General features: G+C 40.8%; 1 protein-coding gene across 2 annotated transcripts; it reads right to left on the bottom strand.

The window, feature by feature from the left end:
* Positions 1–1,965: 1,965 nt before the first annotated feature.
* LOC121250332 (phospholipid:diacylglycerol acyltransferase 1-like) lies at positions 1,966–18,259 on the bottom strand. Of its 2 annotated transcripts, none has more exons than XR_005937763.1 (7): positions 17,533–18,259; positions 15,887–16,109; positions 15,441–15,724; positions 4,816–5,140; positions 3,760–4,019; positions 2,389–3,030; positions 1,966–2,256 (listed from the first exon to the last, which is right to left on the bottom strand). XR_005937763.1 is itself a non-coding variant. In XM_041149435.1 (7 exons), exons 1-6 carry the CDS (start codon positions 17,961–17,963, stop codon positions 2,547–2,549), a joined length of 2,007 nt encoding a protein of 668 aa, XP_041005369.1. In that variant the 5' UTR covers positions 17,964–18,259; the 3' UTR covers positions 1,966–2,256; positions 2,538–2,546. The 2 variants fall into 2 exon arrangements, 1 of the variants encoding a protein (XP_041005369.1); XM_041149435.1 differs by having other exon boundaries at positions 2,538–3,030.
* Between the last annotated feature and the right edge of the window lie 228 nt (positions 18,260–18,487).

Raw genomic sequence — 18,487 nt, 5'->3', positions numbered from 1 at the left:
GTCCAAAAAGCAACCCACTGTTGCTCGATCCTTGACTGAAGCTGAGTATAAAATAGTAGCAAATACAACGTGTGAAGTATTATGGCTACAATCTCTTCTTGGTGAACTTGGAATTTTTTTGTCCACCCCTCCCATTTTATGGTGTGGTAATCTAGGTGCCACTTACCTTTCTGTAAATCCTGTTTTGCACTCTTGCACCAAACACATGGCCTTAGATTATCACTTTGTGCGTGAACGTGTGGCTGCCAAAACCCTTAAAGTTTCATTTGTTTCCACTAAAGATAAAAAATGCAAATATTTTTACTAAGCCTTTCTCAAGTGCTCGGTTTCAGCTCCTTCGATCAAGCCTCACCATCTCTCCAGTGCCGTTTGACTCGCAGGGGCTATTAAAGCAATGACAAACTCTGCAGCCACAACGCACAGTAATGCGCATGGCAAGGCTCACACCCAAGCTGCTGTACCAGACAGTACATACCACAGCCAACCTGCAACAGACTCATGCACAATGGTTACAAAAGAGCATCTCCCAAAAGCATCTTTAAGAGAACCAATGGAAGAGCTACGAGTGTCCTAGGTCTAAAATATCATTTTCAATCCTCATGTAAACCTGAACCGTTGATGTGATTGTATTCTTTGGATAGTTCTATGATATAAATAGTACATAGATGTAATGAATAGTAAGCAGGAAAATATACGAAATACAAAGAAACTTTTTCCTCTTTGGTTGCATCATTTCCTCAAGCACCTTGAGTGCATTATAGTTTATGCTTTACTTGTTCGTTTACAGAGGAGGGTGATGAGCTGGAGGATGGTGAACGAGTCTCTTCAAGTTTTTGTGGCACATGGCTTGCTCTTCTCCTTCACTCTCTTGCTTGCACTCAAGCTTCAACATGCCATGCTTTACTCGTGGTGGTTCGTTGTTTCCATTTTAATTGTTTTTTTCCCCTTTTTTATGTATGTTCATCTTGGATGAATTGAGAAAGTGGCAGAAAAGGCAAGAAATCTGGGTTCTTGGAACAGTCATTACAAGTTTAGAACCCGTTTGAATTCTCAATATAATACATTTATCCCGCTTCTTTTTTGTTACACTTTTTTTTTCTTTTTTTTGTAGGAGACCAGAAGGTACCCACTTTGTGATTTGTGATTAATTCTTTGGTTTCATGGGTGGGCTCAATCTTTGTGTATGTTTTGAAGTTTGAATTGGCCGGAAATAGTCTAAGAATTTAGATGAAGACTCAGGGTTCCTAGGTAAAAATGTAAGAGTTCTACTGGGGATGCCTTTTTTTACCTTCCGTCGACTTTGAAGTCGAGTGCAGCTGCTTGCCAAACAAATTCTGAATTAAGATATTATGTTCTTTGCTAACTTTCTTTCCAATAGAAGGTTTAATATGCAGGGGACCTAAAATATAAATTCTTTAATCAAGTGATGAACAAAAAATACAGAGAAACACAAATGAGGTTTAGAAAACTCATTTTTTTGGGGGGCTCAATTAAGTGCAGATGGGGGAGGGTTCAGAGGGAGAGAGAAGGAGAGAGAGTGTCAATTCACTGTATGCAGATCTAGTTTACATATTTTTAGGATGCCTACATGGCACTTCATGATTGGCCGGTGTGAAAATTAATTTCACACCCGACCAATCTGGAGCGTCTCAAAACAATTATGCCCAAGACCCCAACAAAAACTTGGCGTTACAAATCACAAATTGAGGTACTTAAATTACACCGAATTGCAAGGTGAATGGTGTATTATAATAGTTGGGTCAAGCAAACACCAGCCAAAGAATCCTCTATTTGTTCAATATTTAAGTTTCAACAATCATATGGTTCATCAGCCCCGTCGGACAGCTACTATCTATCATTAACAATTTTAGGCCGTGTGAAGTTCATCATTCAAGGAAAACGCTATCATCAAAGCACCTCAAGCACGCGCAGAGAGAGAGAGAGAGAGAGAGAGAGAGAGAGTATTTACAATGAATATTGACAATAATCAAATAAATTAAATGAATATTCAAAATTTTTCAGGCACCTATAAACTCCAGAAGTGCACCTACCTAGGGAGCCCGGTGTAATGCAGGTATAGGTTCATAAACAAGATTCAGCACTTCCTGAAAGAATGAAATATAAATCTGGATGCATTTGCTTCAGCAACCAGCACCTCATTCCTTAGGCTACACTTCGAGTATAAAACTACCACCACCATCGTTGCTAGGAAAGAGTTCATCAGGTGCCTTCAAGCACAGTATAGAAGCAAGTATGCTGAAACAAGGGTGGGAAGAAAGTTTAATAATAATAAAAAAAGAATAGCTTAAAGGAAAGAAAGTTATGAAAACACACTGTAATGGAAAAATAAAAAATAAAAATTCTAGGAGATGGTAGAATCGAGAATACCATGAGGATTGTCCCCTGGTTGTTAGTCAAGCACGATTTCTGGTTTTTAGTCGTGCTCTTGGGATTTAGTATCAATTAAAGTTGCTTCAACAATATATTATCACTTCAAGGTCTGAAGGAAATTGTATCAATGAGCTTCAGATACTCACCATATGAATCTAGAGTTGTAAGTTGATCTTTTCGGACCATTTGAAAATATCAGAGTAAACTCGATCCCCACCTAAGTCCTCTCCGGTAGCCCCTGCTGCTACTCTAATAATATCTTCAATTAATGCAAAATTACCCATTATAGCTACATGAGCACCACTTTGAGTGCCTCGACCCTCTAGGAAATTAGCTGGAGGGGCATGATCATACTCCCTTACGTAAGTACGAATACCTGAGGGATTGAAACGGGTTGTTCCCCGCCAACCTTTTGCACACATGAAACCTGCACTTAACACAGGAACAGTTTCATCCCCATCAACAGAAAAAACTCCACCTTTTAGGCACGAGTCCTCACTTCCACCCTCGGCTGAAGTATCTATCTGAAAGGGAATATAGCACTCAGCAGCAGGAGTTAACTTGTACACATATGCCCTTTCTGTGGGGATTCCAACACCATACATAGTATAAATTTCCATGTCTGGAGCATTCGGTAATCTGCAAAGCCAGTACAGAAGTTTAAGTAGCACGACTGGAGAGAATATTCAATCAAATAATGTTCTTTCATGAATCACCAAACTAGAGCTAGAGAATGTTTATGATAATATATTATCTATGATAAATAACAAAGAAAAAAATTAACACCATCAGCCTAACATATTGCTTGAAGATTAAGAAGAGAGTTTCCAACTGCTGACAAAATTTTTTAGTAAGCCTATTGTTATTCCAAATAACTACTTATCAAAGAAAAAGAATTATCTTCAACTTAAAATATAGGACTTTAAAATCTTTTTTTTTTTTTTTAATTTTTATGACGGGGGTACCACCCAATAGCAGAGCTCTTAGGACTCACCCATGGAACCCAAACCCCAGGGGAGACTAGCACAGCAACCCACCGCCATGGCCTTCCACTTAAATCGTAGAACTTTAAAATCTAAGCTTCTATACCACACAGATGACGCTCTATACAATTACTTATATGCAAACATGATCACATATGCGTGATTGTATATTCTTATAAACAGACACATGCGTTGATACACACCAAACAAAAAAACGAATGGTTGGCTAATTAAAAAGCTGACCTTGGGCAGTTACACTACAGAAAAAGATTTGAACAGGGCATCATCAACAATATTTGAAGCAGGGAAATAATTGCATCAAGTTCAATTCGTCACACATGAGAAACAAACTATTAGAACAAGAAAGAATCATTGAAAATCTCACTTTGTCTCTAAGGGGTTTGACCAATATTTGTAATGTTCATATTTAGGGTCATCCAAATTTTCTGCAATTCCGTGTGAAAAATGAGCATCACCACGCGCCATCAACTTTGGGGCAACAAAATTTAGCAGATTCAAAATTGATCCAGCTGTGTAAACTTTGTAATCAGCAACAGCTTTGACACCCTCAATACCCATTTCATGGTACTCCGTCCATACATCACACTTGGTTGTATTTATAAGGTTATCACCCTTGATAGCACCCTGTTGGTCATGAGCAAATAAACTCATTTAACTCCAAGTAATACACTTTAAATAGAAATTACACTAATGTAGGTAGCAAGTGCCTCAAATCAATGAGCATCTCAGAAACAAATTTAAGATAATTCAATTGGTACTTGGTGATTACAGAAATGTAATTCAGGTGTAAAATTTAGCTTTGACCACGAGGAATAGCCATTCTTAGGGTGCAATTGATTGCACTCTGCCTTCCATATTTTTGGTTGTGCATTTTAGCAATATGACAACTTATACATGCTTGCATTTGATAGTCTTCCAAACAATCAGGGTACTTTGTTTGTGCATTACTGCATCGCATTAGAATTGAGGCCAGTACCACCACTAGGACAAATCCAAGTACCCAACCACCATGTCTACAATAGGACCAATTGCTATGCATACAGATTACAGACTGGCTGAAAATGATATATAATTTCAATAACCTATATGAACTATAATTAATTTTATGGATCATCAATCAGATCAATTTTTCTAAAGAACAGTTCAAGAAATAAGTGATCCTTTTTCTCGCTACCAATTGATTCCTAGACATACTCACCCGGTTCCATAGGTTACACATTAATTTTCTCTCTTTACCATAAATTATCTTTTCCTTCACATGAATATACTCAAAAGTAAAACCTCTTAGAGGTTGAAGAACTAAATACACTTTGAATAGTTTTGCCTTTCACAAACACACGCACACATGGAGAGAATACCTCTTTACCATCCATGCAATTGATTTTAACTTCAAGAAATCAAACCGAAACTCGAACATTACCCTGAAATCCACTCTCTCAATTTTGGAGGAATGTATGTCAGCTAACTCTTTCCCAAATGATATGATTCTCCCATAATTTACTTTTTTTGTAGATCCCAAACTTTCCTTCCCACTTTGGTCTGCAGTTTGGGCATCATTATTCTTGAGCTTCTTGGCACAGCAATCAAAGTCCCCTTCTGGTGACCAATCAAGGCCACCCCATATGGTATCCCCGCCTTTTGGTATCATTGACATGGTTGAATCCCATGTGCGGGTCATCCGCATCATATGCTGTAAAGTTTGTAGACTAAAAACATCCTTATCCAAAACACCAGGCGCAAAAGCCCTGTTTAAGGATTAGCAATTGATCAAGAGCGAAAATGGATAAACACATGCATGCAGGACTCTATGTGTAAATTTAGGAGTTCAAGTAAATAATATTTAAGCATAAAGTTCACCCAAAGACGTATAGGCATTCTTGGATGTCATGATGATATTATTTTGAACAGGAAATTAGTAACAAAATGTTAAGTACATGAACAAGGGATCCCTGAGAAAGGATATTAAATCATGCAGATATTACATTTTGCACACTTGAACTACTACCCTTTTCTCAAATGGCCCCCAAATTACCACAACTGGCAATTGACATCCTAAACTGCAAATATTGGCAAATTACACCCTCTGTTAGGATTTGGCTTGTAGGATTATTCCAAATGTCCTATTTTTTCTTCGATCTCAACAATCATATCAGATCTTGACCAATGGTGTAAACTGCCAAAATTTGGATGTTTAGGATTTAGGTTGCAAAGTGAAAAAATGGTGGTAGTGCGGTGGTGCAAAATGCAATTTTCCCATAAATTAATGACTAGTCAGAGAAACTTTTCTGTTCTCTTTCTTTTCTTGACTGACTGGGTTGTGACTGTTACGGAGATATGATTTGGGAGAATTATTGTATTTTTGGTGATACTTTCCATTATAGCTAGATTATATTTAGCTGTCAACTAGGGTGTAAATACTTACCTTGTATAGCATACTAGACGCTGGAAATCTGGCAATTAGCTTGTAAATTCACATCTATATAATGAAGGCAAACCCTTTGAAAAGGGTATTCAAACCAAATTGACATGGTACTAGAGCCCCTACTCTGATATTCATCTCTGTGGTCTTAATCAATGGTGTGCGACGGGAAGAGTTTTTTTTTCTTCTCTATTTCTACAAAATTTTCTTGCTTTGGTTGTTCTTGGTTGGGAGTCAGAGCTGTCTGTGCTGTTCCAACTTCTGGGTTTGACGTTTTGGTGCCTGTTGGCATCTTGTTAGGACCCCATGTTTTTTGGCCCATGGCCAAGCCACTAGCCATGTCGAGACATGGCTGGACAGCACCATAGCAGCCCCATGGGCATGCCATGGGCCCTGCCTTGACATGCCCAAGATGCCCAGTGAGGTTGGTGACCAGGCCAGCACGCTCAGCCGGGCCAGCGCGCACAGCACGAGTAGCCCAGCGCACACAACACGCATGCCCAGCTCGCTCGCAGCACCCCCAGCCTGGGCCTCGCGTGCACAGTGTGCATGTAGTGCGTAGCAGCCTAGCGCGCGCAGCAGTTCTGAGCGCATACCCAGTGCGCGCGTAGCCCAGCTGGTAGGAACCCATGTTTTGTGACCCATGGTTAAGCCACTAGCCAAGTCGAGATAAGGTTGGACAACCCCAAAGCAGCCCCAAGGGCATGCCATAGGGCCTGCCTTGACATGCCCAGGATGCCCAAGGAGGTTGGTGACGAAACCAGCCCATTCAGCATGGTCAGTGCGCCTAGCACACATGCCGCGCGCGTGCAGGCCTCGCCCGCGCCCTACACGCGCAGCGCCCCAGCGCCCCGCGCTCGCACGCCTCGCCCACCCCCAGCGCGCGCGCACGCCCCAGCACCCCCAGCGCTCCAGCGCCCAGGCCCCTGCCTGGGCCATGCTAGCCATGCCAACAACCAGCCTAGCCCACCCATGGGCTCATGCATGCCATGGGTCAACTTGGCCCATGCCAACTATGTTATTTTTTATTATTAATTTTTATTTAATTATTTATTTTCCAAGGGACCTATTGGGGATTTCCAAGTTGTAATCCTTATAAATAGGACTCTTAGCCTTTGCATTCACATCTTTTGGCAAATTCCCTAGTGGGTAGACTATTTTGTTCTTGAGATCATCTTTCGGTGCTAAAGCACTTGGGCTTTTTGGGTACAATTTGTGAATCCCAAAGAGAGGATCACACCTTGCAATTCGTGAATAGGTGTGGTTCAATCCATCTATCTTGTTCTTGCAACTTGGTGCAATTCGTGAATCCAAGTTGTGTTTATCAATATATGAGATTTATTTAATTCTTGTGCAATTCGTGAATCAAGTATTGAATTATCTTGTTTGTTTTTTAGTTCATTCAAGTAGTTAAATATTATTGTTTTTGCTCTTGAGTGTTCTTCAAAGTGTTCTCGAGTGTTCTTCGTTTGTTATTGGTGTTCTTCACAATTTTTGCTCTTCCAATCCATCCAAGCCACCAAACTCGACCACCACCTTGTTTGTCATTCTTTCCATAAGTTTGTCACTTTCCATAATTGGTTTGCCTCATCAAAACTTGCCCTAGCCGAAATACACCTAGCCTCCACTCCCACTTACCATGTTCGGCCATCCTAAGCCATCCACCATAAACCCTAGCCGACCACATCCTTACCCTAAGTCCAAAACCCTAAACACAAGCCCTAGCCGCCCATCATCATTTTCCCAACACCAAACCCTAAACCCAAGTGGCGCCAACTCCATCATCTTAACCCTTGACCTAGCCATCCATCAAGAATCCTCTTTGGCAACTTCCTTAATTCAAGGATAGTTGACTCAATCCAATCCAATCCCATAATTCTAGGAACTCCCCTAGAATCACTCCATCCCTCCAATCACTCATCCAATTCCTAAAATCTCTCAAGGCTCCCTAAGGTGATTCTTTCCTTTTAGGAGTCTTTACTTCCTCCAATTCAATTTCAAATTCAAATCCCAAATCCAATCCCTTAATTTAAGGAATTGCAAATCCTCTTCAATTCCTTAAATCACTCTTCCTACAATCACTCTAAGTCAACTATTGACTTGTCATCTTAATTCAAATTCAAATTTCCCTCTTTAATCAAAGATTCCTTCCATCTTTCAAACTTACCATATCCATTCCTAAGCCAACCAAACCCTAGCATCATCCTAAGCTCAAACCCTAAGCCATCTCTTGCTAATCTCGAAATCCACCCTAGCCACCCCACAAAACCCTAACTACACTACACCATACCTACCCTAATCACCATCCAAGTGGCCCAAACATCAAGGGTAAACCTTAGGCCATTTCCATTGCATCAAACACCCATAATCCTAAGTCAATCTTCCAAGACCACGCCTACCCTACTTCCACCATAGTCCACGGCAACCCTAGTTGCCTCCAACCCGAACCCGAACCCGAACCCTAACCTCATCTCATCCATTCAACCATAGCCTCCATCATTTTGGCACTTCACTCAGGAACAAGTCTAGCCACCCACATTGATTTGCCTTAGCCTAAACACTTAGCCTACCCAAGTACATCATCATTCCATCACTCAAACACCATCATTTTGTGGAAGACCAAGCAAGTTGGCAATGTCACTCGGTCGTCATCTTCACCAAGGCAAGCTAGTGAACCTTAGTGTTAGGGACAAGACCGGGGTCCCTAACACCAGCGGCCCACTTGCATTCCCAGCGCCTAAGCACCTTGCCTGGGCCATGCCAACCAGGCCAGCGCCCAGGCCATTCCTGAGCCATGTCAACCACATGCCAACAGCCTTGCCAGCAATGTCAGCCATGCCCATGGGCCAGCCTAGCCCACCCATGGGCTCATGCATGTCATGGGTCAACTTGGCCTATGTCAACTATGTTATTGTTTATTGTTTATTTTATTTTAATTTAATTATTTATTTTCCAAGAGATCTATTGGGGGTTTCCAAGTTGTAATCCTTATAAATAGGACCCTTAATCTTTGCATTTACATCTTTTGGCAAATTTCCATTGTGGGCGGATTATCTTGTTCTTGAGATCACCCTTCAGTGCTAGGCACTTGGGCTCTTTGGGGTGCAATATGTGAATCCCCTAAGAGAGGATCACACATTGCAATTCGTGAATAGTTGTGGTTCAATCTATCTTGTTTATTTTCATCTTTAGGATGCAATTCGTGAATCCCTAAGGATCCATTAATTTTATAAATGTTTTCCATTCCATCTCTTGTCTTCCATTTTCTATCCTTTAATCTTATTAGTTTATGTGCATTATTCTTGTTGTGTTCTTGAGAATTACTTGTGTTGTTCTTGAGGCATTCTTGTGTTGTTCGACCACAACCCATTTCATTCAACCATTTGATCTTTCCTCACTACATAAGTTGACCACTATAGTGTTTTCCTTAGTCTACTTACCATAAATTGCCTTGCCGCCCATCTCCATAAAAATCCTAGCCAAATCATCACTTACCATATTCTGCACTACCCATAATTGCCCTTCATCCATCATATCCATTGACCTAGCCAAACCCATATTTCCTCCCAACTTCCATATTTTCCACTTACCCTATTCAACCACACCAAAGTCGCCCATCCATAAAACTCTAGTCATACTCTCCCCTTACCATATTCGGCCACCCTAAAGTCATCCACCCATAAAACCCTAGCCGCCCACCTCAAGTCCTATAAGGTAACTCATTCCTTTTAGGTCTTGACTTCCTCACATTCAAATTCAAATCCCATTTAAAATTCCTTAATTTAAGGAATTGACAATCACATTCAATCCCTTAAATCACTCTTCCTAAAATCTCTCTAGTCAACTATTGACTTGCTATCCTAGTCCAAATTCGAATTCCCCTCTTCCCTCAAAGATTCCCTCCATCTTGCAAATGTTTCATATCTATTTCCAAATCATCCAAATCTAGCCAACCTTTCAAAGACCACGTCAACCCTAATCCTACCATACCCATTTCGGCAACCCTAGTTGCCTGACACCCAAAACCCTAATTTCTCACTCTTCCACCTCATTCCCAAACCCTAGCATCATCCTAAACTCCAACCCTAAGCCAACTCTTCCCAATCTCGAAATCAACCCTAGCCACTCCACAAAACCTTAACTATACTTCACTATACTAACTCTAATTACCATCCAAGTGGCCCAAACATCAAGGGCACCCTTCAAGCCGTCCATATTGCCTCAAAACACTCATAATCATCACCTAGATCATTCAAAACCCTAACCTCACCTCACTCATCCAATCCTAGCCCATCATCTTGGTGCCACACTCAAGGAAAAGTCCCAAGCCGCCTACATTGAATTGTCCTCCCTAAACACTTAGCCTACCCAAGTTCATCATCATCTTCATCCTTCCATCACCCAAACACCAACCCTTTGTAGAAGGTCAAACAAGTTGACAAGGTCACTCGGTCATCACCCTCACCAAGGCAAGCTCGTGGTCCTTAGTGTTAGGGACAAGACCGGGGTCCATAACACATCTTTTGTGGGCGTCGGCGTCATCTGAGGGTGATTGTGTGGCAGTCGGCCATTTCTGTAGGTGTTCTTGATTTCTGTAGGTGACTGTCGGCGTTCGTTTTGGAGTTGCAAGCACTGTAGGCTCCTTCGTTTGGTGGTTGTCGGCATCTTCTGTGGCCATCGGCGTCGTCTGAGGGTGACTATGTGGCAGTCAGCCATTTCTGTAGGTGTTCTCGGGTTCGGCAAGTTCTTAGGGCAGGTATTCCGATTGGGCCTCTTGCTGTTAAGTGTTCTCTGGATCTTTTATTGCTGTGACTACTTGGGTTTATTTTTTTGGTGCTTTCATCATGTCTATTGAGAATACTATTGTTCGATTTATTGGAAAGAATTTTCCTACGTGGGAATTTCAGCTTAAGATGTTTTTGAAAGGGAAAGAATTATCAAATCATATTGATAGTTCTGCTAAAGTTCCCACTAATAAAAAAGAATTTGCACAATGGGAGGTCAAGGATGCTACAATGGTCTCTTGGCTGTAGGGGACGAATGAGCCGCATCTTGTGACCAATTTTTGCTGTTTTACCACGGCTCAGGCTATGTATTATCTCCACCGTATTTATCACCAAGATCACAGTGCTCGGAAGTTCCAATTGGAGTTGGAAATTAGCAATTCCAGTCAAGGTAATTTGACCATTGAACAATTTTATTCTGGTTTTATTAAACTCTGGAGCAAGTATTCTGCAATTGTTCATTAACGGCTCTTCAAGTGGTTTATGCTAAGAGTCAACGCGACTAGTTTCTGATGAAGCTTTAGCCTGAATTTGAACCTGTCTGGGCTGGCTTATTGAACTGTAATCCGGTTCCTACTTTGGATGTTTGTTTGGGAGACTTAAAGTACGTTTGGATCCCAAACTCATATCAACTCATCTTATCTAATCATTACAATTTCTCCAAATTTCAACACAAAATATAATAAATAATTCAACTTTTTCAAATCCCAAAATAATAATAATATTAAAAAATAATATTCTAACAATATTTTATTTAATTTTCAACTTTCATCTCAACTCAGTTAAACATCCAAACACAGCCTTATTGCCTGAAGAACAGCGGCTATCCACTCAGATGGGTATGACAGATGGTCTCTTCTGAGGTTGTTAATGTAGCCTATGCCACACAAGAGAGAGGGAGGAACAAGTTGCAGTGTTTCAGTTGCAAGGAATTTGGCCACATTGCTCGCAATTGTCCTAAGAAAGTTTGTAACTACTGCAAGAAAAAAGGTCATTTCATCAAGGACTGTCGAGTGCGGCCTCAGAATCGCCAACCCCAAGCTTTTCAGGCTGCTGTTCAGTCCTATTCTTCTTCTGCACCCCCCACCGTAAGCTCTGATTCCTCTGTTCTCACACCAACAATGGTACAACAGATGATTGTGTCTGCTTTTACAACTTTAGGCCTGCAAGGTACAAGTACTTACTCAACTTCTTCTTGAATTGTTGATTCAGGTGCTTCTAATCATATGACTGGTAATACAATGGGTCTCCATGGCGTTCATAAATATGGAGGTATGCAAAATATTCAAATTGCTTATGGCAATACTCTTCCTATCACTATTGTTGGTAATTTGGATTCTTCATTTCGCAATGTCTTTGTCTCCCCGGATTATCTACCAATTTGATTTTTGTTGAACAATTGGTGGATACTAACTGTGATGTTCATTTCTCTTGTGGTGGTTGTCTTATGTAGGATTAGGTATCAGGGACAGTGATCGCGAATGGGCCTAAAGTGGGATGTTTATTTGCTTTACAATTTTCTATTCCTAATGTTGTTTCTCTTGCTTGTACGGCTATTGCCAATAATAGTGAAGTCTGGCATAAGAAATTGGGTCACCCTAATTCTGTTGTCTTGACTCATCTTATGAAACATGTCTTTTTGGGCAATAAAGATTTGTTTTCTTCTTCTACTGTATCTTTTAATTGTGTTACTTATCGTCTTGGTAAAAGTAAAACTTTACATTTTCCTGTGCATGGTAGCTGTGCTTCTACATGTTTTGAGATTGTGCATACTGATGTTTGGGGTGTGTCTTGTTATTTCTCATGGTCAGCATCATTACTTTGTGACGTTTATTGATGATTATAGTCAATTCACTTCAATATATTTTTTCCGTTCTAAAGCTGACATGTTTTCTGCCTTTCAAAAAAATTTGTGCTTGTTGAGACGCAATTTGATACTTGTATTAAAACTTTATGCTCCAACTCCGAGGGGGAGTACATGTCTCATTCTGTTCAGACTTATCTCCAACAAAATGGAACTATTTCCCAATGTTCTTGCCCTATACCCTTCAACAAAATGGAGTCGCTGAGCATAACAATCGTTATCTCTTAAATGTTGTTCGTACTTTGTTGATTGACTCATCTGTGCCTTCTCGATTTTAGGTAGAAGCTTTATCTACTGCTGTCTATTTGATCAATTGTTTGCTTACTACCACTCTAAATTATGATTCTCCTTACTTTCGATTATTTGACATATCTCCTAAATATCAATCGTTTCATACTTTTGGGTGTGTTTGTTTTGTTCATCTACCACCACTTGATCGTAACAAGCTTGTTATCCAGTCTGTCACGTGTGCCTTTATAGGCTATAGTCCTACTTAGAACGGATTTTTTTGTTGTGATGCTCATGCAAACAAATTCCGAATCTCTCGAAATGTGATTTTTAAAAAAAATTAATATTTCTTTCAGTCTCAGGTTATTTTTTATCCTCCCATTGCTCTTCTACCAGCTTTTGATGATGTGTCTTCTTCTATTGAGTGATATAAATCAGGTGTTGTGTATCATCGACGTCTTCCACCTTCTGCAACACCCCTTCCGGACACTAATTCGTAATCTGATCCCACAGTTCCTAGATCCCGGCGCTCCACCAAAGTTACACATGTACCAGACGAGTATAGTTTTCCTCATACCTCGCTTACTGTGACTATCAACGCTATTTCTGTTCCTCACTCTTATGCTCAGCCAGCCAGCCAGCCACCCACGCATGTTGGCAGTAGGCCATGCAAGAAGAGATCTAGGCTCTTCAAGAAAATCACACCTGGGATATTGTGGCTTGTCCTTCTGGGGTCAAACCTATTGGTTGTAAATGGGTGTACTCAGTCAAGTTTCATTCTGATGGTTCACTAGACAGATATAAGGCCCGTCTTGTGGCTCTTGGGAACCACCAAGAGTATGGTATTGATTATGAAGAAACATTTGCACTTGTCGCCAAAATGACTACTGTGAGGACTATCTTGGCACTTGCAGCGTCGCAAGGGTGGTCTCTCCGGCAGATGGATGTGAAGAATGTTTTTCTGCATGAAGATTTGAAGGAAGAAATTTATATGACTTCACCTCCCGACATGTTTGCTACACCTTCCTCTGAGGTTTGTTAGCTAAAAGGATCTTTGTATGGACTGAAACAGGCTCTGCATGCATGGTTTGATGAATTTCTCTCTACTCTACTTGCATTTCATTTTGCTCAGAGTCAGTTTGATTCCTCTCTTTTTCTTCATAAGACTTCTACAGTAATTGTGCTGCTTCTGGTGTATGTTGATGACATTGTGATTACTGACTCTGATACTAATTTAATTCAGCAATTGCAACAGCACTTCAAGGCCTCCTTTCACATGAAAGATCTTGGTCCCCTGCAATACTTTCTTGGCCTTGAGGTACAGCTTACTCCAATTGGTAACTTGTTACACCAGTACAAATACACTCAGGAAGTGATTTCTTTGGCTAGTCTCCAACCGGATAACTATGTTCTTACTCCTTTGGAAGTAAATCTCAAGTTTCGTCAGGAGGAAGGCGAGCTTTTATCAGATCCATCCTTGTATTGGCAGTTTGTTGGGAGTTTGAACTATCTGACAATTACTCGTCCTGACATTTCTTTTGTTGTGCAGCAGGTCAGTCAATTTATGCAAGCTCCCAGACATCTTAATTTAGCCGTTGTCTGCCGCATTATCCGATATCTGAAGGGCAAATCGAATCGTGGGTTATTCTTTCCTAAAGAGTCTTCCTTACAGTTAGTGAGGTATAGTGATGCTGATTGGGCTGGGTGTGCAGATACTCGTTGCTCTGTTACAGGGTGGTGCATGTTCTTAGGCAATGCACTCATTTCTTATAAGAGTAAGAAGCAAGACAGAGTTTTCAAGTCCTCCACCGAGTTTGAGTATCGTGCTATGTCTTCCGCATGCTCTGAGATCACGTGGCTTCGTGGGTTATTAGGTGAACTTGGATTTCCTCAGCTTCATTCAACTCCTCTCCATGCTAACAATACTAGTGCTATTCAGATCGCCGTTAATCCTGTTTTCCATGAGCGTACGAAACACAACAAAGTTGATTGTCATTCCATCTGTGAAGCTTTTGAAAAGCATGTGATTACTCTTCCTCACATTCCACCACACTTCAAACGGCTGACATCTTCACTAAATCTCTTCCTTGGCATCAGCATCAGTTCTTGATTGACAAATTGATGCTTCTTGATCTCCTAGCATCAATTTGATGGGGGATGTTACAGAGATATGATTTGGGAGAATTATTGTATTTTTTGTGATACTTTCCATTATAGCTAGATTATATTTAGCTGTCAATTAGGGTGTAAATACTTACCTTGTATGGCATACTAGACGCTGGAAATCTGGCAATTAGCTTGTAAATTCACGTCTATATAATGAAGGCAAACCCTCTGAAAAGGGTATTCAGACCAAATTGACAGTAAGAACGTAAAATTGTAAATCTTTAATGGATCTCTTGAACATGCCCCCATCTATTTGAGGTTTCCTTGTTAGTAATAACATCTATTCTTATATATCAAAAAAGACCATCAAGCAGTAGTTTGAAATAGAATTGCTAAAGTAACGATTCCCTTTGCCTCTCAACATTGGCAGCATTGGCACCGTGAAATCTTTGTCCAGCATTAAATCCATAATAAAAGAAATAGATGAAATCTATATCCTTAAAATGCTACCATATATGCTACAAAAATAGTTTTTTTTTTTTTTTTTGTCTGCAGTGATTTTGAGATTGAGGAGATTTTAAGACCATAAATGATAAGCTAAGGACCTATTCATATTCATATCATAATACTATTCAAAATTTAACCTGGCAATAGCAATATCCTTGGCTTCAATAGAGAAAAGTCCTGCAACTGCTTTTGGAACGCCAAGAAATGGTGCACCAATATTCATCACTGCTTTTATATGCCTAGCACACCAATCCAACCCCCCACCACCACCCATTGGAGCTGGTGCTTCAACCCATTTCATGAAATGCAGAAAGTACAGAACACCCATTGAATGTGGTATAACAACCACCTTTCTCCCACCATTTGTAGCTACCATGAGTTCTATATTACTTTTTATCCTGCTTAGAGTTTGGTCCCTGACCTGATCAATCAAATTAGGCAGAGAATAAGAAACTGATTTGAGATGGTAAACACACTATACTTTTAAGTCTATAACAAAACTTAGTGAATATCAATTTTACTTGCACAGCTGAGTTGGTGAAATAACTCCAGGAAAAATAAATTCATAAACAAAAGTTCATACCTCAGTGTTTTGAAATGACAATCTCCAGTCATATGCAGCCATATACATGGTTTTCTCCTCATATCCAATGCGGGCCAGGTTGGCGATTAAGACTGCCCACACAAAATAACCTGGTGCAAAGTAATCAGCTGCCACAAGTCCAGATACAGGCCTGACCCTTATACCAGAAGGATCCAGTCCAGTTTCATTATCCAGTGACAAGTGCTCAACCCAGCATAATGGTCTGAAGATAATAAACAGAAATAGGGAGGGAAACACCCTCAGAATATCAATCCACCAAAACAATTGCATAACCTCAAAATAAATGAGTGCGGACTCCAAAAAATGGTAAAAATAGAGAAGGTTTGTCATGATAAAATCCTAGCTGCTGTTAATCAAGCAGAAACAAACAGAAATGGTCAATGTAACACATATAACAAGGGCCAAAAGCAATATAAATTATATATTTTCATTTACCTCTCTCTCTCTCTCTGCTTGGCTAAGTCAGATTCATTTCTTATAAAAATTAGAAGTATTAATCTCTTATATTTTTCAGCTTCAACGTGCCAAAAGTAGTAGCAGTTCCAACCACCATTTAGGTATACAGAGAATAGCTCTTCAATCCTCCCTTTTTTCAGATACACGAAACCAATTAATTTTATTGGAACAAGGCATACCTATATCATAATATGAGAAATGGCGAATGCACAGAATGACAAGAAAATATTAAGTAAAGGCTTAAAATCACTAAATTGGAATGTTTGATGGCTGGAAGGCAGCATAAAGATTAGAGCTTAGATATGACAAAAAGACTTCCTAAAGGTCATCCTAAGATGCTATGCGATTGGCTTTTACCAATGAACATCGCTAATTATCATCAAATAAACACTTCACAAACCATCTCATGTTAAAGGAACTATTGGGAAACTTACCGTCTACAAAATACCCTCCAGTTCAAACATGTTTTTTATAGCAAACTAGACGGAAAGACATCTTTATAAGGCCTTTATCAATACTGATAACCTGAGTCAGTTTCCAACAACCTCACCCATGAGATTTCAGCATAAGCTAAGATCAAAATGACAAGAAAGTTTTGCTTTCTAGCAACCGCCAGAGTAACAATAAAGTCCATATTTTTTCTCAAACCAACATATGGATGAATTGGCTGCTACTGAGTCTTTTAGACCTTACTTTTAAGAAAAAAAAAAAAGAAAAAGTCTTTTAGACCAGACCTGTACACCCAAAACCAAAGTTGATTTTAAAGGAAAGGAAATTGTCTAAACCATCTGGGATTAAGTATTTTCCTAATCAAAATGAAAGTAAATACGTTTTCAGCGAGTTCATCATAGGCTTCCTCCATAGGAAAACGACCCAAAATAAAATATGCATTCTCGAACAAACACCCAAGTCCAAACAACCTCACTCTGTTACGAGCATAAAGTAAATGGAAAGCAAAAAGAATGGAAGAGGAAGCTGGTTAGAAAGTCAGGTTACAAGGGCTCATTACACACTCACCCATACGTTTCTATCTATTCAAAACACACATAAACAACTAGTTTGCATAGTAAAGAGCGGGGTGGTTGGGGGGGGATCCCCGAAAATGCCAAAATCCCAAATTTCTCAGCAAGAAGCACCAGAATTGTGCGTAAACCCGAAAAGGCCATTACCTTCTGTACAATTCCCCGAATGTCCCGCCCCAAAGCCTCTTCCTAAACAAGCCCTCAGCACACTGTTGCCCCTCCCACAGCTCAAGCCCGCCGGTAACGATTCCTGGCACGAACACAACCGGGTGCTTCACCGTCAAGCCCTCCTTTCTCAACTTCAAGCCGGGAGGGTCCGTTAACGGCCCCGTTATCGCCTCCGTCACGTACTGAGGAAATGACGCTGGCATTGCGTTATACAGGAAAAGCAAGAACCACCAAATCGAGCATATGCACCCAATGGACCAGCAACAGCTGTCCACGCAAGACCATCTCTTGGGCTCTTTGAGCTTCGGCCTCGGTTTCGTCTTCTTGTCGCCGTGCTCGCTTTCACCCTCAATTTCTTGAGGCCCCGGAATTTGCGTCTTCGGGACCTTTCTGCGCCTCAAGAATGACATCGTCTCCAGTTCCAAAAGTGGCAGCTCCTCTCAGAAGCGCCGAGAGCTCTGGTGTTGTGATGAACGGAGTCCGAGCTGGTGTGGAGCTCTGGGAAGTATCTGATCAAAGCCCCTAACCCCAAAAGTTTGTGCGAGACCTTACCGGGGGATGACGACTGGGGTCACCGGAGAGAGGAGTTTTCCGGCGAGCGAGAGGTGGAGGAAAGAGATTGCGCCGAATGTCTACGTGCGTAGTCCGTAGGCGCTTGGTTTTTGTTGTAAGTCACAATGGGAGGCTGGACTGGAATTTCAGATCTGGTGTGGGTCCCGTAGCAAAAAATACTAAATAGACGACACTAATGCATATTTTCCTGACACGTGTCTCGGCGCAGGAAGATTTTGGAGGGCGGCGGCGGAGTTGCTAGATTCCGGTGGTCCGTTGAATGGCGATGGTCGTCAGCCAATCGGAGGGCGCGGCATAGATTAAGATTATAATCGAACAGTGAGCAGGATTTGGTGTGTTTTGGGTGCGGCGTTTGGATGGT

This window comes from Juglans microcarpa x Juglans regia, chromosome 2D (assembly GCF_004785595.1).
Source record: "Juglans microcarpa x Juglans regia isolate MS1-56 chromosome 2D, Jm3101_v1.0, whole genome shotgun sequence".
Lineage (NCBI taxonomy): Eukaryota > Viridiplantae > Streptophyta > Magnoliopsida > Fagales > Juglandaceae > Juglans > Juglans microcarpa x Juglans regia.
This window is presented reverse-complemented; position numbering and strand designations above follow the sequence as displayed.